The 25241-nt window shown below is 45.0% G+C and overlaps 1 protein-coding gene across 1 annotated transcript; it reads left to right on the top strand.

Moving 5' to 3' along the window:
• The first annotated feature begins 20 nt into the window (after positions 1-20).
• On the top strand, positions 21-18844 carry CHI3L2 (chitinase 3 like 2). The gene is given in 14 exon segments (XM_032249780.1): positions 21-379; positions 4109-4185; positions 4297-4402; positions 6169-6198; positions 7065-7110; positions 7112-7255; positions 7563-7619; positions 10521-10671; positions 11221-11345; positions 11605-11734; positions 14281-14463; positions 16760-16876; positions 17651-17790; positions 18642-18844. Coding segments are annotated over 13 exon segments (1344 nt in total). The 5' UTR covers positions 21-339; the 3' UTR covers positions 17789-17790; positions 18642-18844.
• Positions 18845-25241: the final 6397 nt, after the last annotated feature.

Genomic DNA, 25241 nt, shown 5'->3' with positions numbered 1-25241 from the left:
CCAAAGCTGGGCTCCCAGGAGGCCATTCATTCGCTCATCAGCAGTGGACTACCAGTGATGGATCTGCTGTGTGTGGTGGGGGGGGGAACTGGAAGTGTACAGATGAATGATTCATTTGTTTATTCTTACACTTTTCACCTAACAGTGACTTCCTGAGGTCTTATTTTGTTTGAAGCACAGGTCCTGAAGGTGTGGTGGGGAGCAAGAAATAGTGTTGATCACATCCTCCACTTAGTGGAAGAAATAAGATTTACAGTCCATTATCAAACAGCTTTGCAACAGTCCAGTCACGCACACACGCAATGTCCAGAAGAATGGACAAGAGATTTGTAGCTGGGGATGGATCATAACATCTCACATATAAAGGGTCTCAGACAAGGTGAGTATTGAGGTGGCTGTCGCAGTTTCTCTTCTTCCTCCCTCGTTCATCACCTGGCCCACGTCTTTCTATTTCGGCTCTCTGGGTGCCTCACAGACCCACTGCTCTTCCCAGGGAGCACATGCCTCTCTCTGAACCTGCTACCTCTTCTCCCCCATGGCCCATCCCAGTGGACACTTTCCCTCTTGAAACCTCCCTCCAGTGTCCTGCCTTATTGATGGCCACATTGAGCCGGTATCCCATGTGTCCCATGCTGAGATATGCTACAAAAAAAAAAAAAAAAAAAAAAAAGCCGGCTCTTCCTCAGCCTTGAAGCACCTGAACAGAAGTCCCTTTCTGTTACACCAGTTTTAGGCCTGAATCCGGCCCCAGAAATCAAGGTGGGATAGTGCCAAGCCTCAGGCATGCAAGCATGTTAGGGCAAACAAGAAAAATCCACTTTGCTGTATTTAGAATGGAGCATTTCTTCTTCCTTTATTTTTATTTGCATTTTTCCCTTTGATCTTCCCAGGTGTTCTTCCTCTACATTCTCTTTTTTGGGTCATACTTATTTCTGCAGTGAGCATACTTATTTCTTTTTTTTGGATCATACTTATTTCTCTCTCTCTCCCCTCATCCTTCCAACATTTCTGAGACAACCCCAGTGCCAAGAAGAGACTGAGAAGCTGGCCCTGGAGGTAGGACCTTCCCGGGACACCTGCCCAGCGCCAAATAGATGTTGAGCTGCCTGCCAACAACCACTAGAGGGCGCCCTCCCCCATGCCTCTGCCGCCGAAGCTCCCACCGGAGTCCAGGCCTGGGAGAGGACACGGGCTGTATCTGGATGGTGACTGTCTCCTCCTCCTCACTGACTAATAGAAGGCCACCCTCCATTGTTATTTCCTCCCTGTGGCAGAACCGGGTTCTGAATTTCTCCTTAGGCAAATCCCCAATTTTAATAAGCAGTTTTCCAACCTTTAGGGATTCAAGTTTTCCTTGGGGTTTTAGAACGGAGATAGACTCTGCCTTCACAGGCCCCCGTAAATCAAGGTGAATCGAGAGTGGCATTTAAATCTGGCCTCATATGCCAAGAAATGGACATCCTCACATCCTCATGCTTCCAACCCCCCGCTGGTGATCTCGGTTCCCATGACACCCCTACACTCTCAGTCACACTTGTTCCCACATCTGCCACAGAGTTACGGCGTCCAACTTCACTACAGCTGGCCTCCCTGTGAGTTTCCTGTTCTTCTTCTCATGGCAATGCCCAGATCCTCCTTCTAACCCCTCCTCAAAGTTTGCTTTCAAAGGAAGCCAGCCAGGTCCCTACCCGGGCAGTGTGGCCCTTCCATTCTCTGCAGTCCTCCTCTGTTGGTGCCGCTGTGGTGTTTGTGTTTAATTACCTGCTCCTTTATCCTGCCTCTCACATATCTCTTTCCAGAGCTAGATGCAAAAGCTGTAAATGAAGATTGGCAGACACACAAAATTTTTTTAACTATATAATGAAAACAATATAAATACAATAGGAAGTAAAAAAATAAAAAATTACAATAAATGTAATGGATTGAGTTACATAATCCAGAGAGAATTCCTAAAAAGCTATACCAAAGAGATGGGGAGAATCCAATAGAAAGGGGCAGGCAACTCAGAGAAGGAGAAAAGTGTTGGCTCCATCTTTAATTTTAACGTAAGTTAAAATAAGAAGGCAAAATTTTAATATGAAAGATCAACTAATAATAGCCATTGTTTACTGTTTACTAGAATGGCGGTAATAAGCATGCCCATATGCAGTTGAAAGGAGTACACATGGAAGCACAATTTGAAGAGCAGTAGAAGAATAGTAAATATATCTTTTTTTTTTTTTTTTTTTTTTGAGACGGAGTTTCGCTCTTGTTACCCAGGCTGGAGTGCAATGGTGCAAACTCGGCTCAAGGCAACCTCCGCCTTCTGCGTTGAGGCAATTCTCCTGCCTCAGCCTCCCGAGTAGCTGGGACTACAGGCGCGCGCTCCCATGCCCAGCTAATTTTTGTATTTTTAGTAGAGACAGGGTTTCACCTTGTTGACCAGGATGGTCTCGATCTCTTGACCTCGTGATCCACTGGTCGCGGCCTCCCAAAGTGCTGGGATTATAGGCGTGAGCCACCGCGCCGGACCAATACATGTCTTTTATACAAAATCATCGAAGAATTATCTGAGACTGTGAAATTTGAAAACAACTGAAATATCCATCAATGGGGGATGTAGTCATTGCAAAGGGCATATAAATTGATATTCTCTATTCTGACTATGTGAAAGGATGCTTTGCCATGAATTGTTGAGGGTGGGAGAGAATCAGAGAGTGTGTGTGTGTATGTGTGTGTCAGGACGGAGGAGAGAGAGAGAGAGAAGGGAGTTAGGGATGATACATACCAAAATTGTTAACAGTAGTTTCTTTAAAGAAGGAGTAGGTACTTTCATTTTCTGCTTTATATATTTTAATATTCTTAGGGTTTTGCTGCAATGTAAATTTGCTACAATTACATTTTTTAAATTTCAAGCTTGAGGAAAAAAGGAATAATCTACATGTTTGTCTCCTCTACTTAAAACATAAGTCAACAGAAAGATGGAATCAAATTATATGTGGTTCATATTTGGTTTACTGTATAAATTGCATTTATGCAGTGACTGACAAAGAGTAAACACTCCATTCATATTTTTTCAATTAATTTTCTTTAATATATTTTAAAGATTGATGCTTTATTTAGCAGCCAGTTATAAAAAAAGGCACTGGGAGATAGGTAGGGAGCAGATGTGCAAGGCCCCAGATGTGCAAGGCCCCGGGGATCTGAGCCTTTGCATCTGGAGTGCAAGTCTGTTCTCACAGGCTAAGGCAGGATCCTGAACAAACATGTGTTGAGGTTTTCGTTTTTGTGTTTCACATAATTTTTTTTTTTTTTTTCTGAGATAGAGTCTTGCTCTGTCACCCAGGCTAGACTGCAATGGTGCAGTGGTGTGATCACAGCTTACCACAGTCTCAACCTCTGGGGCTCAGGTGATCCTCCCACCTCACCTCCCAAGTAGCTGGGATTATCAGCATGTGCCACTATGCCTGGCTAATTTTTGCTTCTCATACTCCTTTTACCTAAGAACTGCACAGAGGAGTTGGGGAGACAGACACAGGCACCGATACAGTCACACGATACAGTGTGAAGGAATGAAAGGAAATAGGACGTGCTGTGGGCAGAGGTGCCAGCTAGTCCCGGCTGGCGGGGAGTGGGAAGAGCTACAGAGAAGGCGTCATTGGCGGTGCCTGGTAAACAATAGCTGTTGTAGACTGAGGCGGCTCATGCCTGTAATCTCAGCACTTTGGGAGGCCAAGGCAGGAAGATCACTTGAGCCCAGGAATTCAATACCAGTCAGGGTATAATGTAGTGAGACCCTGCCTCTACAATTTTTTTTTTTTCATTAACAAGGTGCAGTGGTGCACACCTGTGGTTCCAACTACTCTGGATGCTAAGCTGGGAAGATCCCTTGGGCCCAGGAGGTTGAGGCTGCAGTGAGCCATGATTGTGCCACTGCACTCTAGCCAGGGTGATAGAGCAAGAGCAAGACCCTATTTCTAATAAAAAATAAGCAGGCCAGAGGTGGTGTGAGCACAGAGAGAGGTGGGGCAAGAAGAAAGAGACAGATTGGGATGAGGAGGAAGGAGATTCAGGGTCAAGGTTAATACCAGGGGGCAGAGCCTGAGTATCACCTCCTTCCCTTCTCCAGAACCGGGTCCCTTTCAGGTGGGACTACATGAAAAGGGCTCTTCAGCAGCTGTCTTCACAGCAACTCATTTCCCACAGGTCAGAGTTGGCATTAGTCAAATCTGGGCTTCATTGCCGGAAAGTTTCACAAGTCTGCCAGGGGAAGTCCCTAGAATCTCCTGGATTTCTTGCTTCTTTCCTGTGGGACAGGCTGTTGAAACCTCAGAGGATAAAAGACCCAGGGAACACACATCCCAGGGGAAGCTGGCTGAGAATATGGGAGCAATCACCATGAACCAGAAGTCTCTCTGGGCAGGTAAGCAGGGGGTTGATAATTCAGAAGGAAAGTTGGTGAGGAGGGAAGGGGTAATAGGTTTGTAGAAGTGATATTCCTGCTTTTCTGGGACTTCGGTCTCTCTGTTAACCTTAGTGTCAAAAAATATCATGCTGATGCAACTCTCGCAGGGGAACCTCCTCATCTTTCCTGAATGGGCAAGAAGGCAGCAGTAGCCAGAGCCCTTTGCATTGGCGGGATGTTCTCAGTTTGCACAGAAGTGCTTCTTGTCCATGTTAGAACTGGAGTCAGGAGACGGGAAAGAGGCCAGACTTTCTTAGTCTCTTGGTGTATGAGTGTTGTATTAGGAGTCATATCTTTCATGGGCTATGCTGTGGTTACATTTTAAAACGTTTGGAAAGCCCCATGTTTCTCATCTGCAGAATGGTTTACTGAATTGAGTGTTTTCTAAACTCTCCCTTTCAACTCTACAGTTCTGATCCAAAACTCTGGCTTTTGTGATGGCTGAGAATTGGGATGAGAGTGGGGATGAGGCTAAAGAAACAGGGCTATGAGTGAACGAGGGACATTCACCGGGAGGGAAGGGAGGGGATGTGTCTGCTGGAGGAAAGAACCCATTTCTTTGTGTCCATACCTCTTTTACCTTGTCTTAGCCTCTCAAGCCATGAAGGGCCCTTGGTAAGAGCCTTTTGAGTTTCCTGTTGAACTTAGCTTAGCCCAGGACCCTCAACAGGACAGCCAGCAGGGAGGCCGCACTTCGAAGAAGGGCCTGGAGGCTGACCTGACAATGCGTGTGCCAAACAGTTTCTCCGACTGTTTACTTAGTGTGTGTGTAGAGAACCAGGTTCCTACATTCCCTGCCTAAAAAACATGTGAATCATCAGGAGAGAACTGTAGAGCCCTGTTTTCCAGCCCTAAGCTCGGCAGGGGAGGAATCGGCTCCGGCTGCTGTGTCATTCAAAGTTTTCTCTCCTTTTTGACTGCCGCTTTCTTCACTTTCAGACCCCCAAGGGCTCCAGTGTGGACAATATGCTCAGGCTGGGGGGATTGCTGTTCCAGGAGTCTTTTCCAGTGGGCAAAGTGTCTAGGATCCAGCAGCCTGCTCTTTCTTTCCTTTAGGAGAATGTGTTCAGGACAGAATAATCTCACCAGCCTTCCTAGGGTAGGCATCCTATGGAGAAAGTCTGGGCATAATCTCAAACATGTAAGTTTAGAGCACTTCCAGGGCCAGCTCACACTGCTCAACTCATCTTACCTTGTTGTAAGAGTTAATTGTTTGGGCATAGGGTGACCATTCATCACAATTTGCCTGAGACAGTTCTGGTTCAAGCTGTTGTCCCAGAGAAATTATTAATGCTCCTTTTCACTCTCCCAAGGGTCTCATTGGACAATAAACTATATGGTCACCATACCTATATTCAACCCCAGTGTAGACTGTGAGCTCCTTGAGTGCAGGGAAAGCATGAACTGCATTGTAGTTTCTCCAGTGTTCTGAGCAATGCTTGGCACAGAGCATATGATTTAATAGAACTTTGTTGGATAAATGAATGAAAAAATAAATTCCCAGGTCGGAAAATGTTTCTGCCTAGGGATATAGAGACCACAAGGCACCCCAGGGCTGGAGACCTCAGGTCCTATAAAGGAACCACAGCAGCTGTGGCTGAAGCGCCCAGATGAAGTGTGGCTCTATCTTGTATGTGGGCACACCCAAATTTTCACTGCCATCATCTGGGACAGCAGAACCAGGTTTGGCTCAGCGGATTTCTCTTTCCACCCGTCTTTTACAGGTCTAGTGGTCTTGCTGCTTCTCCAGGGAGGTAAGTAATCCGTAAGTCACTACCGCCTGGGTCTCCTGGTTTGGATGCTTTCATTTTTGATGTCTATTTTCTTTCTCTGCTACACGCTTTTTCTCTTGATTACTCTCTCTCAGGTTCTGCCACTGACGTATTTATGACACTGAGTTTTTGTTCTGCGAATCTCTTTGTGTGTCCCTTGTTCTAGTTGTCTTTTTGAGCCACTCTGTCTCTCACCCCACTCCCATCCCTGGCCTCAATATGTGTGCATGAATACACACATACACAACATATGTATTATCTGTTTCTCTACTGATCTGTGTCCTCCATCCATCCATACACACTGAAGCTTAGTGCTCTGTGGGTATTTCATATGTGGATGGTATATCTGTCTCTCAGTGTATTTCTTTTTATTTTTTTGAGACAGGGTCTCACTGTATGGTCCAGGCTGGAGTGCAGTGGCATGACCACGACTTACTGTAGCCTCGACCTCCCAGGCTCAAGCAATCCTCCCACCTCAACCTCCTGAATAGCTGAGACTACAGGTGTGCACCACTACACCCGGCTAATTTTTAAATTTTTTGTAGAGATGGGGTTTTGCTATGTTGCCAGGGCTGGCCTTGAAGTGCTGGGCTCAAGCGATCCTCCTGCCTCAGCTTCCCAAACTGCTGGGATAACAGGTGTGAGCCACTGTGCCCAGATTTAATGTATTTCTTAACTGGGGTCTGGGTACTTCAGAACCAGCACTGAAGGCCCAGGCTGAATGACCCTCAGAGGCTCTGGCAGAATGGGCGGATGATGCAATGTCTGTCTTGAGGAGAAACTTGTGGTTTTCTGGGCTCTAAGGCACCAGCACTAGAATCTCATTGGCTCTATTCACTCAACTCCAGGATCTGCCTACAAGCTGGTTTGCTACTTTACCAGCTGGTCCCAGGACCGGAAGATTCGCCCCTAAGAACATCGACCCCTTCCTATGCTCTCACCTCATCTACTCATTCGCCAGCATCGGGAACAACAAGGTTATCATCAAGGACAAGAGTGAAGTGATGCTCTACCAGACTATCAACAGTCTCAAAACCAAGTCAGTAAGATGGGGGTGGAAGCATACTGCACGACTTTTAGGGAAGAAGTTGGTCTTAAGCTGGGCCTAAGACCTACTATCTCATTCATTCGTTCGTTCATTCATTCATTCATCCATTCCTATGCATTTCTCTGGGTGTATTTCTGATCCTAACTGTTTTTCTCACCGGTGCTTCACTGAACTTTGCTTTGGTTCAAACATCCAGGCCCTATTTGTCCATATTCTCTACACTTAAGAATTCTGTTCTTCAGACAAAGGCTTCCCTGGCAGCCAGAAAAGCAATAATCATCTTTTTCTTCTACTTCAGGAATCCCAAACTGAAAATTCTCTTGTCCATTGGAGGATACCTGTTTGGTTCCAAAGGGTAAGACCACATCTTTATTTTTTGTTCATTTTCCCATGTAATTTCTGATCATCACCACTTTTCCTCCTCCTGAGAATAGATATTGGACTAGGCTTTAAGACGTTTTCCCTTGGCCAGGGGGCAAAACTGGTCTGAGTTTTGTCACAAGCAGAGGCACAGCATTCAGCTTCCTGGGGTCTTTGAAGGAATTCTTTCGGAGCTTAACACAGGCCCAGACACTCAAGGCTTGCGAAAAAGTGGACCATGAACAATATTCTAAAAATTCTTAATTATTTACAGAACGTTTTCCACTTTATGGATTATAGGGATAGTTTTAATTGGAAAGTGCAATTTTTTTTAACCACTAGAGGGTTTGACTTTGCACCCTGGGGTGGGTTGGGTGGGTTGCTTCCACTGAGAAGCCCCACCTTGGCCCACAGCAGTCAGCGGACTACAATGTCTGGGGTCCTGGCTGCACAGCCAGATGGCCTGAGCACAATCAGAGCAGCAGAGGAGACAATCGGTTCTGCTTTGCTTAAAACCAAAATAGCTAATGATACAAAGCACGCATTCTAAATCATATTTTCTATTCACATGAAAATGATATCCCACTTACATCAAGAGCTAAATGAAAATACATAAAGATAAAAATCACATTTTTCAATCTTCAACTAGAATTTATCTAATTTCGAACCTCTTCTGCTTTATTATTTAAACTGCTAGCATCTTAAAACATCCAGGGATCTTACACCTGGCTAGGAGAGTCTTGCAGTTTTTACAGAAGTCTGATAGTACCACTTGTGCAACTTGTCAGTGCTCAGTTACAGCTGGAGTAGGCATAGAGAAGAAGCAGGGGTTAGAAGACCTATGGAGATTTCTGCACACAGAAAGAAGGAGGAAAGATCAGGCAACCTAACTTTTTTGGTTCTGTGTTAACTCCTCCGTGAGCACCCTTCAGTATGAATGGGTTTCCATGGCAACTATCTTTTTAATTCTCAAATTCTCTCTCCTTCCTAATACGTGCTTAGGTTTTGATACAAATAAAAATGTCTTCGTTCATTCATTCATCCTTGCTTTCGTTCATTCATTCATTCAGCAAATTCATTCAGTAAGTAATTGTTTACCAGTTTAGTGATTAAAAGTAGAACTTTGGAGATAGACATGTTTGGTTTGGATTTCCCGTTAGACCCATGCAAGCTGTGTGACTTCGTCAAGTTCTTCAATGTCCATATGCCTCAGTTTTCTTTAACTATATAATAAGAATAGTAACAGAATTTGCCTCAGGGTGATGTTGTAAACGCAGGCAACGCAAGCAAACTGTTTAGCATAAGGGCTCAATGATTGCCGTAATCATTATTATATGATTATTATTGTTATTATTAGGTAAATGCCAGGCTTTGTGCCAGGTCCTGTGCAGAATAATTATGTATATGAAACACAGAAACTTGCTTCTAAGGAACAAATTAGTAAATTTCTATTGAATGGGCATTCCTCCTAAAAGTGGAGGCATCTGCCCAGAGGCTCAGGTGCGATGGCTTTCTGATTATTGTAGGCATTTTCAAATGCAAGAGAAACGATAGAAACCTATTTCCACCATAGTTTTCTGATAGCTGGCCAGTTTCTTGCTATCTCTTCTACTTTGAAGCTGAGAGACATGCAGGAGTTAAAAATCTCAATTAAATTGAATAAAAGAAAATTAATTCATTCAAGGCTCTAAGAAAGCCTGGGTGTGGGAGCTATTGTAGGAGGTGAAAAGTGATACAACTTAAAGGTTACGTCCCCAAGAAAATACCAGTTTCTCATCTACAGCTTTGGGTTTTAAATGCTGTTGGTGCCCTTGGTGTGGGCATCTGAGAATCAACTTCATGGCTTCAGAAGTCTGGTTCAGATGGAACCCTTGAGGAGCTGCTGCTTTCAAGCCCTGCTTTTCATCAGATATCCTGGGGCTGGGGAGATCTGCATTGCCTATTTGTGACCGGGATGCTTGTTTGGGGACCATGAAGTCACTGGAGTCCAGTTTCTTTTCCTGGGACTTCCCTAAATGTTACCCCATTGAGGAACATGAATCAGGATTAGTACCCCCAGTCCCAATTTAGAGGTAGCCAGACTGGAACTCAGAGAGCAGGTTAATGACAAGGTGGCCGTCGAAAGGACTCTGACCTGGACTTGAATCTAGCTCTCCTGACCCTAAGCCCACCACATTGCAAACTGCTTTTCCAAGGGTGTAAAGTGTTAAAGAAAACCAAAGCTGGACAGTATTTAAAGCAGTAAAACAGATTTTATTCAGGAAATACTGCAATGGGGGAAAAAGACCTCAGTATGGTTCTGGGTTCCATTCCAAGGATAGCAAAGGCAAGGGAGGAAATATAGTCAAAGAGCACGCTGGGGGAAATCAGTGGATGGAAAATCATAAAGAGAAAGCCTTAGGGCTAGGAGGATTCTTGCTAAACTGATTCAACAGAATTCCTGCTAAAGGAGGCCAGAGTGCTAAGCTATCACCTGAGGGATGGCGGAGGGGAGGTGAGGGTGATCAGGTACCAGGGGTGGGGTTCTCTTGCTAAACTGATCTAGCAGGATTTTTGCTAAAATTGGACACTGCAAAGACAGACACAGAAGCCCAAGGTTGAGGTCCAGCTGAGAAGAGGGCTCAGAGATGCCCACCTAAAGGTTGGTCAAAGGCAGCTCCGTTACTCTCAGGAAGGTCTGCAGAGAACCCAACCTTCTATTACCTGGCTGGATGAACGTTCTGGCCCAACAATCCTTCTTCTCTCATCTGATCCAAAAGGGGAAAGCATTAGAATTGACAAATTGTAAGTGAATACTGGGGAAGAGAAGGCTACTTCAGGATTTCTGTGAAAAACGTGTTGCACTACGGGTGTTACTTGTCCTTTCCAAAAAGACACTTGTATGACTTCTTCCCAGGTTCCACCCCATGGTGGATTCTGCTACATCACGTTTGGAATTCATTAACTCCGTAATCCTGTTTCTGAGGAACCATAACTTTGATGGACTGGATGTAAGCTGGATCTACCCAGGTCAGAAAGACAACACTCATTTCACTGTGCTGATTCATGTAAGTCAGACACCATGGTGTACTCAGTACTCTGACATGCAGAATCCACAGACACACTGGGAGAGAAAAAGAAGAGATTGAGTCTGATGGGCAGCCCCAGCCTTTCTGAAGCCCCCACTAATGGGGGAAAAGCCCCTGTTCCTTGCTTAAGGCAGGAACAATATGAAACAATGGAGCCCCCTTACATATTTATTTTGATCTTCTTTTTGATGAAGATCATCAGCAACATCCATATAAAAGAGTGTGGAGCCGTAGGATTTCCTGGGTACTGAAGTAGCCTCATAGAAGATCTATCAGGTAGATCAGAAAATCTAACAGGTAGAAATCAAGATAGTTATTTCCTGGGTATAGTGAGGCTGGGATTCTCCTGCCTAATGTGGAAACTTCCTGAGCAGATACAGGCACAAGGCATCCCATGTGGGATGGAGAGGAAAGGATTGATCTTTTCCATCTAATGTGGTTCTAGAAACCTCATAGATTCCAGGCAAGAAGCTTAGTGCTGTACTCTAGGAAGGGAAATCTAACACTTTGTTTCCTTGTTTTCCCTAGGAGTTAGCAGAAGCCTTTCAGAAGGACTTCACAAAAGCTACCAAGGAAAGGCTTCTCTTGACTGCAGGTGTATCTGCAGGGAGGCAAATGATTGACAACAGCTATCAGATTGAGAAACTGGCAAAGTGAGTACATCAGAGCGACTTTCCATCCCTCTGCTTCCAACTTGGGCCATGCAAATGATGCCTTAGCCTGTTTGAGGGATGAGAGGAGGAGGAAGAAAAGGAAGGTCACTGTCCTAAGCCTGCATCATTCAGCCAGGAACAATCTCTTTACAGAGACTTTCAATCCTTCTAGCAGCATCATTCAAAGCCAAAACAATTACTTCAGTTGTTTCTACCACTGCTCATCACAAAATCTCTCCATTTGCTTTTGGCACTTTAGAGATCTGGATTTCATCAACGTCCTGTCCTTTGATTTCCATGGGTCTTGGGAGAAGCCCCTCATCACTGGCCACAACAGCCCTCTGAGCAAGGGGTGGCGGGACAGAGGGCCAAGCTCCTACTACAATGTGGTGAGTGAACCAGGGAAACCGCAGGGGCACTGGCTGTGGATGTGGGGCACCGGGGAAAGTCCAGCATGTCTAGAGTTACTTCTGTCTTGAACTGAGGAAGATCCACGAGCCCGGGAGGGATATGAGTAGCCCCAGGAGCAAGTGGTGCAGGAGAAGTGATTTAACCAGGCACCAATAAAATATCACCTGGAAAATGTCAGAAGTGCTGATAGCTGAAGTGCCCTGAGCTCTGTCTCTGGCTCACGGTGCCTCCATCCCGGTCTTCTCTGGATTTTCCATCTTGGATACGTTCCTTGGCACCTACACAGGTGTACAGAACTTATACCTTCCTGTGTCCATCTGCATTCCCTATTTAATTCTATCTTCAAAACAACACCCTGAGGTCAGCTGGGTAGGAATTATTACTCCCACTTCACAGATGATGAAATAGAAGCTTGGCAGATTCCATTGACTCTTCAGGGTTGTGTGATGTGAAGATCCTGGTGGTGGGAAATGAAAAGTGAAAAAAAAAAGGTGTTGATGTTGTTCTGGAACAAAATGTGTCTACCCGATGGGTTGTCCTTGCCCACTGCATAGACAGAGCTGATTTATCAAGATAGGGGAATCGCAATAGAGAAAGAGTTTAAGTCATGAAGAGTCAGCTGTATGGGAGACTGGAATTTTGGTATTACTCAAATCAGGCTCCCTAAAAATTCAGGAATCAGGGTTTTCAAGGATAATTTGGTGGATGGGGGTCAGAAAGTAGGGAGTGCTGATTGGTCAGATTGAAGATGAAATCATAGGAGTTCGAAGTAGGTTTTTCTTGCTGTCCTCTGTTCTTGGGTGGAATCACAGAACCTGTTGAGCCAGATTCTTGGGTCTGGGTGGTGTCAGCAGGCACATCAGAATGCAAGATCTACAAAATATCTTAAGCACTGACCTTAGCTTTTGCAACAGTGATGTTATTCCCAGCTGCAATTTGCAGAGGTTTGGAATCTTGCAGCCTTTGGCTGCATGAGTCCTAAACCATAACTTCTAGTCTCGTGGCTAATTTGTTAGTTCTACAAAGGCAGACTAGTCTCTAGGCAAGAGGAGAGCTTGTTTCCAAAAAGGGCTGATAATCATCTCTGTTTCAAAGCTAAACTACAGACTAAATTCCTCCCAAATTTTGTTTGACTTACACCCAGGAATGAACAAGGACAGCTTGGAGATCAGAAGAAAGATGGAGTCAGTTAGGTCAGATCTCTTTCACTGGTATAATGTTCTCAGTTAAAATTTTTCCAAAGGCTGTTTCACATATATGGATGTATATTCCTAAAATTCTGGGAGAAAAAACATCTGTGTTGCATGTCTCCAGGGCTGCATATTCAAAGTTACAAAATGGATCAGTCCAGAGCTAGATCTCCTGATTTCTGGTTGTAGTTTTCCAGGCCTTCATGTGGCTAAGTCACATCAGCCTCCTTCACCCCTTCCTCTCTGCCAGCTATCTTTAGGGATGGGGAGACATGTTTTGTCTTCTCTAATCCCTTATTTTGTTCTGAGAGCAGGAAAACCAAAACTAGCCTCTTACCTCCCAATCTGTCTATAAACCAAAAATAAAATTCTAAGCCCTCCAAACAAATCCTTCCTCTTGGCCAAGGGCAGTCCAAGGTCAACCTGAAAAATTAATTCAGGTCATGATGGGAAGTGGGGTGTCGGACATGCCTCACTGACCAGCATTAACATCAACACAGAGACCAGAAACATTTACAATCTAGTCTCTCTGAAGCCTGCTACCTGGAGCCTTTATCTGCATGATAAAACCTTGGTCTCCACACCGGCTTATCATAACCCAGACATTCCTTTCTATTGACCTCAGGCCTTAAGATAATAACTCCTTCAATTGCCAGTCAAAAGATCTTTGAATTCCCCTATGACCTGGAAGTCCCCGCTTCTAGTTGTCCTGCATTTCTGGAGTGAACCAGAGTACATATTTCACGTACTGATTGACGTCTTATGTCTCCCTGAAATGTATGAAACCAAGCTGTACCCTGACCACCTCAGGCACATGTTCTCAGCATCTCCAGAGGGCGGTGTCACGGGCCATGTATCACTCATATTTTGCTCAAAATAAATCTCTTCAAATATTTGACAGAGTTTGACTGTTTACATTGACATGTCCCATTGGGCCCAAGGTCATTGTGAGGCCTCATGGACAGCCACCTTTGTCACTATTCACAATGAGCCATCGTGTAGACAAATTCCATAGGGATTTTGAGTTGACTCAAAAGGCAAAAGAAGATGGTGACAATCTTGATTTCATGTTTTCTAGGTTTCTTGACTGATTTCTTTTGTGATCCACTGTCTAATTCCTTTCAGAAATTAGAAAAAGATGCGTAAGCCTTTTGGCTAAAGAGCATATGTGCATTAGAACAAGCACTCTGGTCCTGCAGGATTGGGTCTGTTCACACTCAGATATAGAAAAGAAACCAAGCAGTCACCTTTGTGAAGTTTGGGATAGAGGCTAAAAAAGGCCTGACACCTTGCTTTCCTCACACTCTGAGCCTCTATCTCTCTTTCCATTCTAGGAATATGCTGTGGGGTACTGGATACGTAAGGGAATGCCCTCAGAGAAGGTGGTCATGGGCATCCCCACGTATGGGCGCTCCTTCACACTGGCCTCTGCAGAAACCACCGTGGGGGCCCCTGCCTCTGGCCCTGGAGCTGCCGGACCCATCACAGAGTCTTCAGGCTTCCTGGCCTACTATGAGGTACCCGGAAACCCCCTGTGCCCTCAGCTGCCTGCCATGTGTGGGTGGCAGTTCCAGCTTCAATCTGACAGTAAAGCGTCCTGAGTGTTGTGAAGGGGAAAGTGCAGAGTACTACTGAACATGTGAGAGGAGCTCCGAACTCTGGCTTGGGAGAGGGCCAGGGAATGCTTCCTGGAGGATAGGCAGAAGGAGGGTATGCAACATTGAAAAGGAAGACCACCCCAAGTTCTTGATTTGAGCAGCTAAGTGGATGGCAGTGCCATTTACAGAGATAGGGAAGACTGGATGGAGAACAGAGTGGAAACTGGTCCTGCTCATGAGATCAGTTTTGGACGTTCTGAGTGTGAGGAGCCTGTGGGACATACAGATAACAAGTGAGTCGTTGAATATTTGGATTTGGATCACAGCAGGCCAGTCTGCATCAGACAGATAGATTAAAAAATATCAGCATAAAGATCGTACCTGAAGCCAAACCATACAGTAAGAAGTGAAAGGGGCCCAAGACAAACCCAAGGACTTCCTGCACCCGAGGGATATGCAGAGGGAGAGAAGCTATTAAGGTAACTGACAGGGAACTACAAGAGGGGTGGGAGAACCCACACAGTTCTGTGCGGAAGACCTTAGAGAAGCAGGTGTTTCAAAAGGAGGGAGTGGTCAAATGTGTCAAATTCTGTACAGAAGTCAGATCACGGGGATAACAAAAGTGTTCAGCTAATGATACCATCATTTCTCTCTGCCCTCCAATCTAGAAACATTTATTTAAAAAGCACAGGGGAAGATAGAAATCTAACAATAAGTCAACCAACAGAAATCTTTGGACACTCCCATATCCCAAACACTGGGTACTGAGAAAGCTAGAAATAAGCAATTATCCATCCTTATCTCTAAAGGAGTTATTGTCAAGGTAGAAAGAATGTAGAATACAAATATAACTAGTTGCACAAAAGTTCAAAAACAAGATAACTATAACATTTAATAAAGTCACAGAGGCATGGCAAAACAATATGGGATTAAATGATCAATACATGGTGTGCAGTGACATGAGATCAGAGATGGGTGACCGGGGACGGCTCCATGGAAGAGCACAAGTTTATGCTGAGCCTTGAAGGATGAGTAGAACTTTAATTAGGTAGAGAAAAAAATATTATTCTATATCCTGGTCTCTCTTTGGAGTCCCAGCCTGACCTCTCATTGTGGGTGTGGACATGCCATGGGCCTATGCTGAATGACTTGACACCCACCAAGGTATCCATTCAGTATAGTGCTCAATTTTTTCCTTCACCTTACACATGGGAATGATTGACACATCATCAATTCAACTGGCAAGAGGAATGGGACATGGGTCATTGTGAGAGTCCTCATTGAATCTCAGGGTACCTGACAGATAAGAAGTGGAAGAGAGGCTGACCCATCTTTGGGTACTTTTAGGTTGATAGTAATAACACTCTTAAGGAAGAGAGGTCATTGCTCAGAATCTGCTGGTAGCGTTTTAAAATCAACCAGTAGATAGGCACTTCTGCATCTCATGGAAAGTTTGATTCGATTGTTCAGTTCATAATGACTCTAGGTCATTACAACTTTGACAGGTTGACATTTGATTAAATATTCAACTTACATTTTCTGCCTTCATTGTACTAAGCATGAATGCAGTTCATTCAAAAAGAGTAATCCAAAATGGATTTTCTATGATGCTAAAATGCATTTTTAAATTGAAGATGTATCTTTTTTAGAGCTCCTCCTTATGCTAACAGAAAGAATGTAGCTAATGATAGAAGGGGAGTCCCAGGACAGGGGATATTGGGAATGGGAGGGGACAAAGGCAGAGGAATGAGACTGAAGTGGAGATACTACAAGGTGAGGAACAGTGGTGATGATCTTGATAATACTTCACATTTGTAGAGCGCTTTACTGTTTCCAAAAAAAGTTTAATGTGTATCAGTTCATTTGATCCTAACAACACTGTAAGGCAGATATGTTGGAAGCATTATTGTAATTATTTCCATTTTGCAAATGAAGAAGTTGGAAGATGTATTGGTCGGTGCTGGGGTCTGATCTAGAACTCAAGTATTTTCTGATTTCTAGCTGCTGTGTCTCCTCCTGATGAGACTTCAGCACAGACACTTCCCAGTGTCTCATCTTGTATGATATAGGTGGTGATTTCTCTCATTGTCTGATCCTTGGGATAAAGGTTCTGATATTTTTCCCAAGTTTCTAGTGGCTCACCTGTCCTGTCTATTCCCATCAAGTTTCAAGAATAAGCCATTACTGACCCTCCTGTTTCCCTTTCCTCTGCCAGATCTGCCAGTTCCTGAAAGGAGCAAAAATCACGAGGCTCCAGGATCAGCAAGTTCCCTACGCAGTCAAGGGGAACCAGTGGGTGGGCTATGACGACGTGGAGAGTATGGAGACCAAGGTAGGGGGGCAGCAGGCTCTGGAACGGGCAGATGCACCTTTGGGGTGGGGGTTGGAGGGAATGGGGGTATGTGGTAAAATGCCTGAATACTCCATGTTGAAAGAGAGAAGCTTCTGAGGCCCCAGACTCTAGGATGGGATCCAGCACCCTCTACAGCTCAAGTCTAGTAGTGACTCTATGCCATACCTGTGAGCAGCTGTGGTACAGGTAGAAGAGTTGGAAAGGATGCAAAAAATAGTTGAGAACAAGTCAGTTTATTCTGATAAGTGGAGAGAAGTGAGGGGCAAGGAGCAGGGAGAGGGAATAAAGGAGACATTGGTGCCTGTATAGGTAATTTACTTTGTCAATTATCTCAGGACAAACTGTCAGTCCTTCTCACGGATTGCCTAACTAGAAGGCTCCAGATTCCTGAGCCTATCATTTCTTAGACCTTGGTAAGACATTTGTGCTCCTTTCATGATTAGGGCAAAAAGGAGGCTTAAGTGTAACTGACAATCCTGGCCACTTATCTTGTTAAGGGCTTCCTAGTTTCTTTCCTTATTATGAATGCCGGACCTTGAGTTTGGTGACTCTGTGAGTCAGAATGAGAGATGGCTAATGCTGACTTGGTGACTCTCTCTCTGAGCAATTTTACTACTCAAGGGGTCTCTAACTCCAGAAAATAAGTTAGTCCACTGCTGCAGTCTAAGCCCAGACCCTCATCTGAACCTGATATGGTCCTGGATATTTAGGGGCCTCTTCTAATCTCTGTGTGTCCTTCTGTGCCTCCCATAGGTTCAGTTCCTAAAGAATTTAAACCTGGGAGGGGCCATGATCTGGTCTATTGACATGGATGACTTCACCGGCATATCCTGCAACCAGGGTCCTTACCCTCTTGTCCAAGCAGTCAAGAGAAGCCTTGGCTCCCTATGAAGGTAACAGTCCAAGCTGGGGCTGGAAGTGGGCAGAGAGCTGGTCAGAACAGGGCACAGGAGACTGGGGGAGATCATCTTCGCATGTTTGGACTAATCTTTTCTCATGCTCTTTTGGCTCTTCCGCCATGTTTTCTTAGCAATTAGGCTGGTTCTGCCCTTTTCATAGGCATCCCATAGACTTTTTAAATAATAATATCAATAAATTTTAGCTCATTTTATTGAGCATAATATGAGCTAAAGACTTTCATTACACGTATATTAGGGATAAACATTGACTCCACCCACCACAATTCTTGGTTACAAAACCATCAGCCTGTCTTAATTTTCTAAATCAAAATAAATCTGACTCTATTCCCTCAATTCACTGGACTGATGATAAATTCAATCTCAGTCATTACCTAATGCCCTTTTCCTCCACCCACAGTTGATATTACTTAGTCTAGACATTTGGGAGGTCCCGTGGTCATTATTGATATATGCCTTTACTTAAGCCTCCCTGTTACCTTGAAGGTTGGTGGCTTTGCTGCTGCTCCATCCCTGGGCCCTCGGTTCCCTAGGTGTGCTCTATATTCTCCTGTGCAGATGAAGGCTGCTGTTGACCAACCAGCTATGCTGTGATCCACTGGTTCTAGGGCAGAGGGTGGAGAAGCAGGTCACTGGGTCTCACTGCAGACAGATAACGGAAAAGGACTGGCTCTGCTATCCTGTAAAAGGGCCTAGAGCCATTTGAAAACTCTTGATTAGATGGTTGGGTAGCAGCCTTCCAACTCTGATTATCCGTTGTTCAGTAATTTGACTTAGGCTTCAGTTTACTGAGTTGGGTTTTGAAATAGTTTTCCTTTTGTTTCCAGGATTAACTTACAGAGAAGCAGGCAAGGTAACCTTGCTGCCTGGGGCCTGTTCTCTCCCAGAAATTCTCAGTGGGATTCCCCCTTGCCGGCTGGCCTTTGGATGTCTCTTCCAAGCCTCACCTGACTTCCTCTCCGATCGCGGATTGGGTCTGGCTTTGTTTTCCTGCAGCTATTGACTTGTTGCCCTGAAGTACAATAAAAAAGTTCATCCAGTATGGCCTCATTTGTTCAGTCCTTGACCGTGTGATATCAGGCTATCCTGTCCCTACTATTTGTGGGGTCCAGAGCTAGGGTGCAAATGAAGGTCTGCCTATTAGATGTTTAAATATTAAAAACAGCTCACATGCTATTAAAATATGACTTAGGCTCCAACATTAACAGATATAACTTTGCAACCACTTTGAAGATCAGAACCTGAAAATTTAGAATTCTCAGACTCCTTGGAATTCCATACCAGAATGCGACTGCACGTGTCCTCAGCTCCCAGCCAACAATCTTTTTCTCTTCCCGTCATCGGCTCTGGCTCTCACAGTAGAAGCCTCGCGGGCATACTTGTGGACACTGTAGCCTTTGCATCCAAGCTTCATCTGCACTCTACCCTCTACCCTCAACCTCCAACACACACACACACACACACACACACACACACACACACCCTGGGCTATGCATGTGTGCACACCAGCATTGTGGTCCACTCTCAGTGAAGATGGGCCCAGGGAAAAGTCATGTGTAGGCCCTGAGAGTGCACACAAGTTCTTCCATCTGTTTGGGTAGAAGTGCTGGGTATCTGGATCATGATTTAGAAGAGGAGGTATGTGAGCTTGAAGTGAATGTGCTCCTAGCCTGACAGTCTCCTTACCTCATGGGGAGGGGTGCAACTGGAAGAGGGCCCAAGTGGGACCCTTCAGAGGAGGGTCAGCAAACTATGGCCCACAGATCAAACCTAGCCCACTGACTGTTTCTGTAAATAAGATGTTATTGGAAGACAGCCACACCCCGTTTGTTTACATATTGTCTGTGGCTACTTTCTCTCAACAATGGCAGAGTTGAGAAGTATGACCGAGATGGGATAGCCGGCAAAGCCTAAACTATTTACTCTCTGGCGCTTTATAGAAAAGTTTGCCAGCTCCTTTTCTAAAGCATGGTACCCATAGCACCAAGTCTAAGGCTGATTCTGATGTCAGACACCTCAATTTTAGGATAGACTGTTTTCCCCCATTTTCCCAATTTCTTCCAATCTTTTCCTTCTAGAAAAGTCACTTTTATCATGACCTTTGAACAGCAGTTTCATGTGCATATTTAATCCTTATTAAATATGCTTGTGAAGTAGCTTATAATAAGCGCAATTTTCAGATGAGCTAACTGGAGCATCCGTGTAAGGGTACAAATCTGGTAAGTGGTGGCAACTAGACTGAATCCAAGAAGGTGGCAGCACCAGAATATCTGTGGAAGAGTGGATTAGAGGTGGCCACACGATCACATGATCGAAGAGGCATAGGGTGGGAATGCGAGGAGACTTTTTTCAAAACTGCTTTGAATATCCTATTATGACAGAAAACCCCAGACGTACATACCAAAGAATGGGAGTGGCAAGCACTGACGGGCACTAAGGATGTTAGTCCACAAGATCCCCTTGAATGCTGCTCCAGTGCTCAGATCTTCTTACTACAAAGTAGAAATTGCTTGGGCACCTCTCTGGCTTTCTAACTTTGCTTCTTATGGTAATTGCTTTCTCAAGAAGCAGAAGAGCAGAGTAATGAAGAACACAGCCAGATCTCCTGGGTTCACACACACGGGTTTTGTCACCAACCTAGTGGCTACGTGACCTTGGGCATATTATTTACTTTTTCTGTGCCCCCAATTTTCTCGTTTTTAAGGTGGGGATAATAAAAGTATCTACCTCTCAGGGATATGATGATGGTTAGGTAAGTTGATATTTGTAAGGCATTTGGGCAAATGCCTGACACATCACAAATATTATTTATGTTTGTTGTTATTTTCATTAAAAGGAAAACATTAGATAAAACAAATGTAACAGCTCATTTGAGCAAAGAATGATTCGATGAATTGGGCAAGACTCAGAACCAGAAGAAGTTCAGAGAGCTCTGCTCTGCAATATAGAAATATTTATCGACAAAATAGAAAGTAGAGAAATAGTTTAATTGGTCACAGCCAGGAGTTTGCCTTATTTAAACATGGGCTGATCAGTTGGCTGCGTGTGATTGGCTGAGATCTGGCTACTGTTACAAAAAACATATACTTCTAAGTTAGGTTTCAGTTTATTTACATGCTACATTATGTTGCAGTTCATTAGTAGGAACTCAAACTACAGAGATAACCTTAGGCCAGATTTAATTTAACAGTTCCATTATCCAGCTGCTATCATGGGCACAAGAGAGTACAGGCAGCTCCCAACACAGGAACCTTGGCCTTGCGTGGACCTACGAGCCCATTAAAGATGTGTGTCTTGGGCTCTGAGCCCTGAACTCTCTGGAACCCTCTTTCATGCTTGCTGTGAGGATAGAACCATTTGTTTTGCAAACATCCAGTAGAAGATTAAGGAAATCAAGACCTCTGGATTGGCTATGTTTGGGAATGGATTCTGGCCATTTTTTTTCTTTTATTTTCTGTCTCCTACACCCCCACCCACTACAATCCCTTTGAGGAGATCTTTGCAGGCTAAGAGTCTTATGCAAAGGAGGAACCATATCTTAGAGTCGCTCAGGGGTAGTAAGGGTGAGAGTCAGGAGGTCATAAGAACCCAGGCCCCAGAGTCAGTCTGTCTCTGCTTGGATCACAGCTCTGCTGCTTCTTGGTGTGATCTTTGGCAGTTTGTTTATTCTCTTGTGCCTCAGTTTTCCTAATATGTAAAATAGATAATAGTAACAGCATCTTCCTGAATAAATAACTTACATTTATTCGATGACTTTGGACCCTAGGTCAGCCTCATACGTGTGCCAAAATGCCATTTTCCTGTGACGCATTTAGCACATTGTAAGTGCTGACTGAATGTTAGCTGTTACTGTTTTCCGTACTGATCCAGCTCTAATTAGTAAATGCCTCCAGTTTTTGACATTCTTTAGGGTTCAGGCAGAGGCTAAACAGCCAAAAGCCTGGGAAGGATGCGGACAGACTGCAGGTAATAAATAGCCTTGGAAATGCCATCAGTCCTGCACAACCACACACATGTACTGAAGTTTCTAGGACTCATTTCTGTTTTCTTTGTGAATCTAAATTGCCTTTAAATGGATCTAGCCTCAAAGCTCCCAAGGGTCTGATTAGCATCTTCCAGAAAAATCTTGAAAATATACCTGGCAGATGTCTTACGTAGGAGGTATCTTGGCATCTACTGGGAGTGGAGCCAGCAGCAAGACCCTCTCCTAGGTGGGATTTCAGTTCAGTTAGGCTATGTAGATGCCTTGGGGCTGATGTCAGCGCCAAAGGTTTTTTTAAAAAGGCCTGCCTTAGAGGTGAGCAGACCACATCCTTGGTAGTTTCATTATCTTCTGGGGTGGAAGAACCCTCAGAAATGGTCTGGAAACCTATGATGTGGTATCATGGTGGGCTTCCTGTAGGTGACATTTCTTTACGTAAGGGTGGTAAGGCTGGGGTTGGAGTGGTAGGAGGCCGGTCCTAAAATATTGTGATTTTCAGAGCCTTGATCCCTGGGCATTTTTGCAGCTGTCTTTTCTCTGATATACATTGTTCCGTAGGACCTTGTCCCAGGACTTGCTGCTTCTCCTTTGTGAGTCAAAGCATAATTAGAAATGTCTGTCTCAGGTGAATTTTCTCTATCCCCTGTAAACCCGACAACCTTCAAATAAACAGAAATAACACTGGAAAATTATGCTTTCTCACTCCAAACTTGATAGAACTCACAAACTTGTTGTAGCCACTACCCAAACCTATTACTATAATAGAATCAAGGTGTCGGGGCCTGGGAAGGGCCTACTCATCCAGGGTGGTTTACCCAGGAATATGGTCAAATGCTTGCTTGATGTCCCTTGTTTGTACTCCTCTGATAGTATCCAGCTGGTCTCTTTTGATACATGGGGCCTACTGTGACCCCAAATGACTTTGGACCCTCGGTCAGCCCATACATGTGCCAAATACGCCATTTTCCTCAAAGAACTTTCAGTCAACAAACTTTTAAGGCTGCTTTCTCTAGTGTCCCTGGGTTGATTACCCAAGATGGAAAACACAGATAAGATTCAGAGAGGCAACTGGGGGTGGTGGCTCACATCTGTAATCCCAGCACTTTGGGAGGCTGAGGCGGACAGATCACGAGGTCAGGAGATTGAGAGCATCCTGGCCAATATGGTGAAAGCCTGTCTCTACTAAAAATACACATACAAAAAATCAGCTGGGTGGCACCTGCCTGTAATACTAGCTATTAGGGAGGCTGAGATAGGAAAATCATTTGAACCAGGGAGTTGGAGGTGGCAGTGAGCCAAGATCATGCCACTGCACTCCAGCCTGGTGACTGAGCAAGACTCTGTCTCAAAAAAATAAAAGATTCAGACAGCTAAGGAGAGCTGCATGCCACCCCTACCCCTTTATTCCTGATCTCCTACTGTGCCTGCTAACAGGAGCCAGGTGCAGAGTGAGAGGACCTGCTTAAAAAGCTGTTGAGCACCCCATTCACACCTGGAACTCGAATTTAAGACTTCCCAGCAAAATGGGCAAGCTGCCGACTCTTGCTGATGAGTCTTTCCCAGGCAAGCTGAGTTTAGCTTTCAGAGCAGCTGCCTTTTCTCCTCCGTTCACTTGCTGTCTCCTCCCCTCTCCTGGCTCCAAAGGCCTGCATTGTCTCCTTCCTTCCTCTCTTCAGCCTTCTTGAGTTCATAACATAGTGGGGAAGTAAGGAAGGGCTCGCTGAGCACCTTAGGGCTTCGTATGGGAGGGAAAGTGGATAACTCTGGTGGATCAAGACAAGGTCATTTCCCCCATGTGAAATGCTAGAAGACTTGGGCCAGCCCCCACCCCTCCCCGACCCCTTTCCAGTGCTCTGTGATTCCTGCTCAGTGCCAGCCGCAGAGCAGGAGCTCAACACGCTCACTTAATCAAAGATTAACCAACTACCAGGAGCAATTAGTAGAAAAATGAACGAGGCGGATGTTTCTCTGAATGTAGAACTCTGGGAGCAGGTGTGTAGAAGGAGGTTTGGGAGAGAGGAAGAAAAGGCCTTAAAGAGTTAACACAGCTCCCCCAGGGCTAACTTGTTTCCCAGAGAGAAAGGGTGACCAAACTATAGAAAGGAGCCCAATAAGGGTGATCACTGGGCTGGCACAACAGCACATCCAAGGTGTGCCTGGGTGACTTGGAAAAGAATACAAGTTAAAAGCTTCGTCAGAGTTGAAAAGTAGAGTGAAGTTGTTTCTGGAAAAGGTGAGCTGTGGCTCTAGTGTGAAGAGACTGCTATGGGAAGGGGCACTCTGTCTGAAATCTCCCCTTTTTCACCTTCAATGCCCCCTGTGCCCCTCCACACCAGTCTGGCTTATCTTTAGGGTCCATTCATTTGACATATGTTGATAGAGAGCTGACTGTGTGCTGGGTAGTGCTGGGAAAATAAGAACTATTTTCTCCAGGAAATTCAGAGTCTCAGCATTCTATTTTGTGTGTCACAAGAGGTGCCTCACAGAGCTCGCAGTCTGTTGGGAAGAATAATAAAACAATGATCTTTCAGTGCGGTAAGGGCTGAGATGGGATAAGCCCAAATATCAGAGGAGCCTAGAGGGAGAGCAGGGAGTTCCAGTCCCAAGGTCCCCTCTCTTGGGAAATCTTCCCCAACCTCTGTATTTCATTTTATCACCTGTCACGTGGCATTGCACCTATGTGCTTACAGGTGTGACTTTCCACTGGGATGTGAGCTCTTTGAGGGCAGGGACCCTGCCTATGTATTCTTCTGATCTCCAGCACCCAGTACTTCATATGGGTTTACTGAAAGAATAGTAACACAATCTCCTGGCTCCTGAGCCACGCATCATCATCTGAGCTTCCGTGTAGTCAAGTGAATGCCTACATTAGCCACCTGCTCCAAATGCATCATACAGTAGCCCATGTTGGGAAAGGGTTTATAGAGCAGAGGGGGCGTCAAGCCCCATCTCCCTTTTTCCATTTACTGGCCAGGGATGCCCTAGGCTTGCCCCTTCCCAGCCAGAGAAAGGGTGACCGTGGCACCCTCTGACCAAGGTCTCTTGTCTTTAGGTCTGGCCCTCCTGCTGCAATTGGGTAAGTATCCCATGAGAGGATGGAGAGTGCCAGAGTATGGGGAGGGGAACATTAGGGCAGGGCAACCAAAATCATCTGTTACTTCACCAACTGGAGCCAGTACCACCCTGCGATTGTCCGCTACATGCCCGAGAATGTGGACGCTTGACTGTGCACGCACATCATCTACGCCTTTTCAGGCCAACAGTCAGAACAAAACCATCGAGTGGGATGATGAGGCCCTCTATGCTCTATGCTCTATGCTGGCATCAATGGCCTTAACAACTAGTGAGTTACGGACTTGGGCTTTGTGCTGGGTTGAAGGCTTTTACATGAGGCTTTTAGGAGCTCTGCAAGAGATGCTGTCACCAGAATGTCTTGCCTTTGAGT

The sequence above is a fragment of the Sapajus apella genome, unplaced genomic scaffold (genome assembly GCF_009761245.1).
Source record: "Sapajus apella isolate SASKATOON/1434 unplaced genomic scaffold, GSC_monkey_1.0 scaffold69, whole genome shotgun sequence".
NCBI lineage: Eukaryota > Metazoa > Chordata > Mammalia > Primates > Cebidae > Sapajus > Sapajus apella.
The sequence above is the reverse complement of the archived record's forward strand: the minus strand, read 5'-3'. Positions and strand labels throughout refer to the sequence as shown.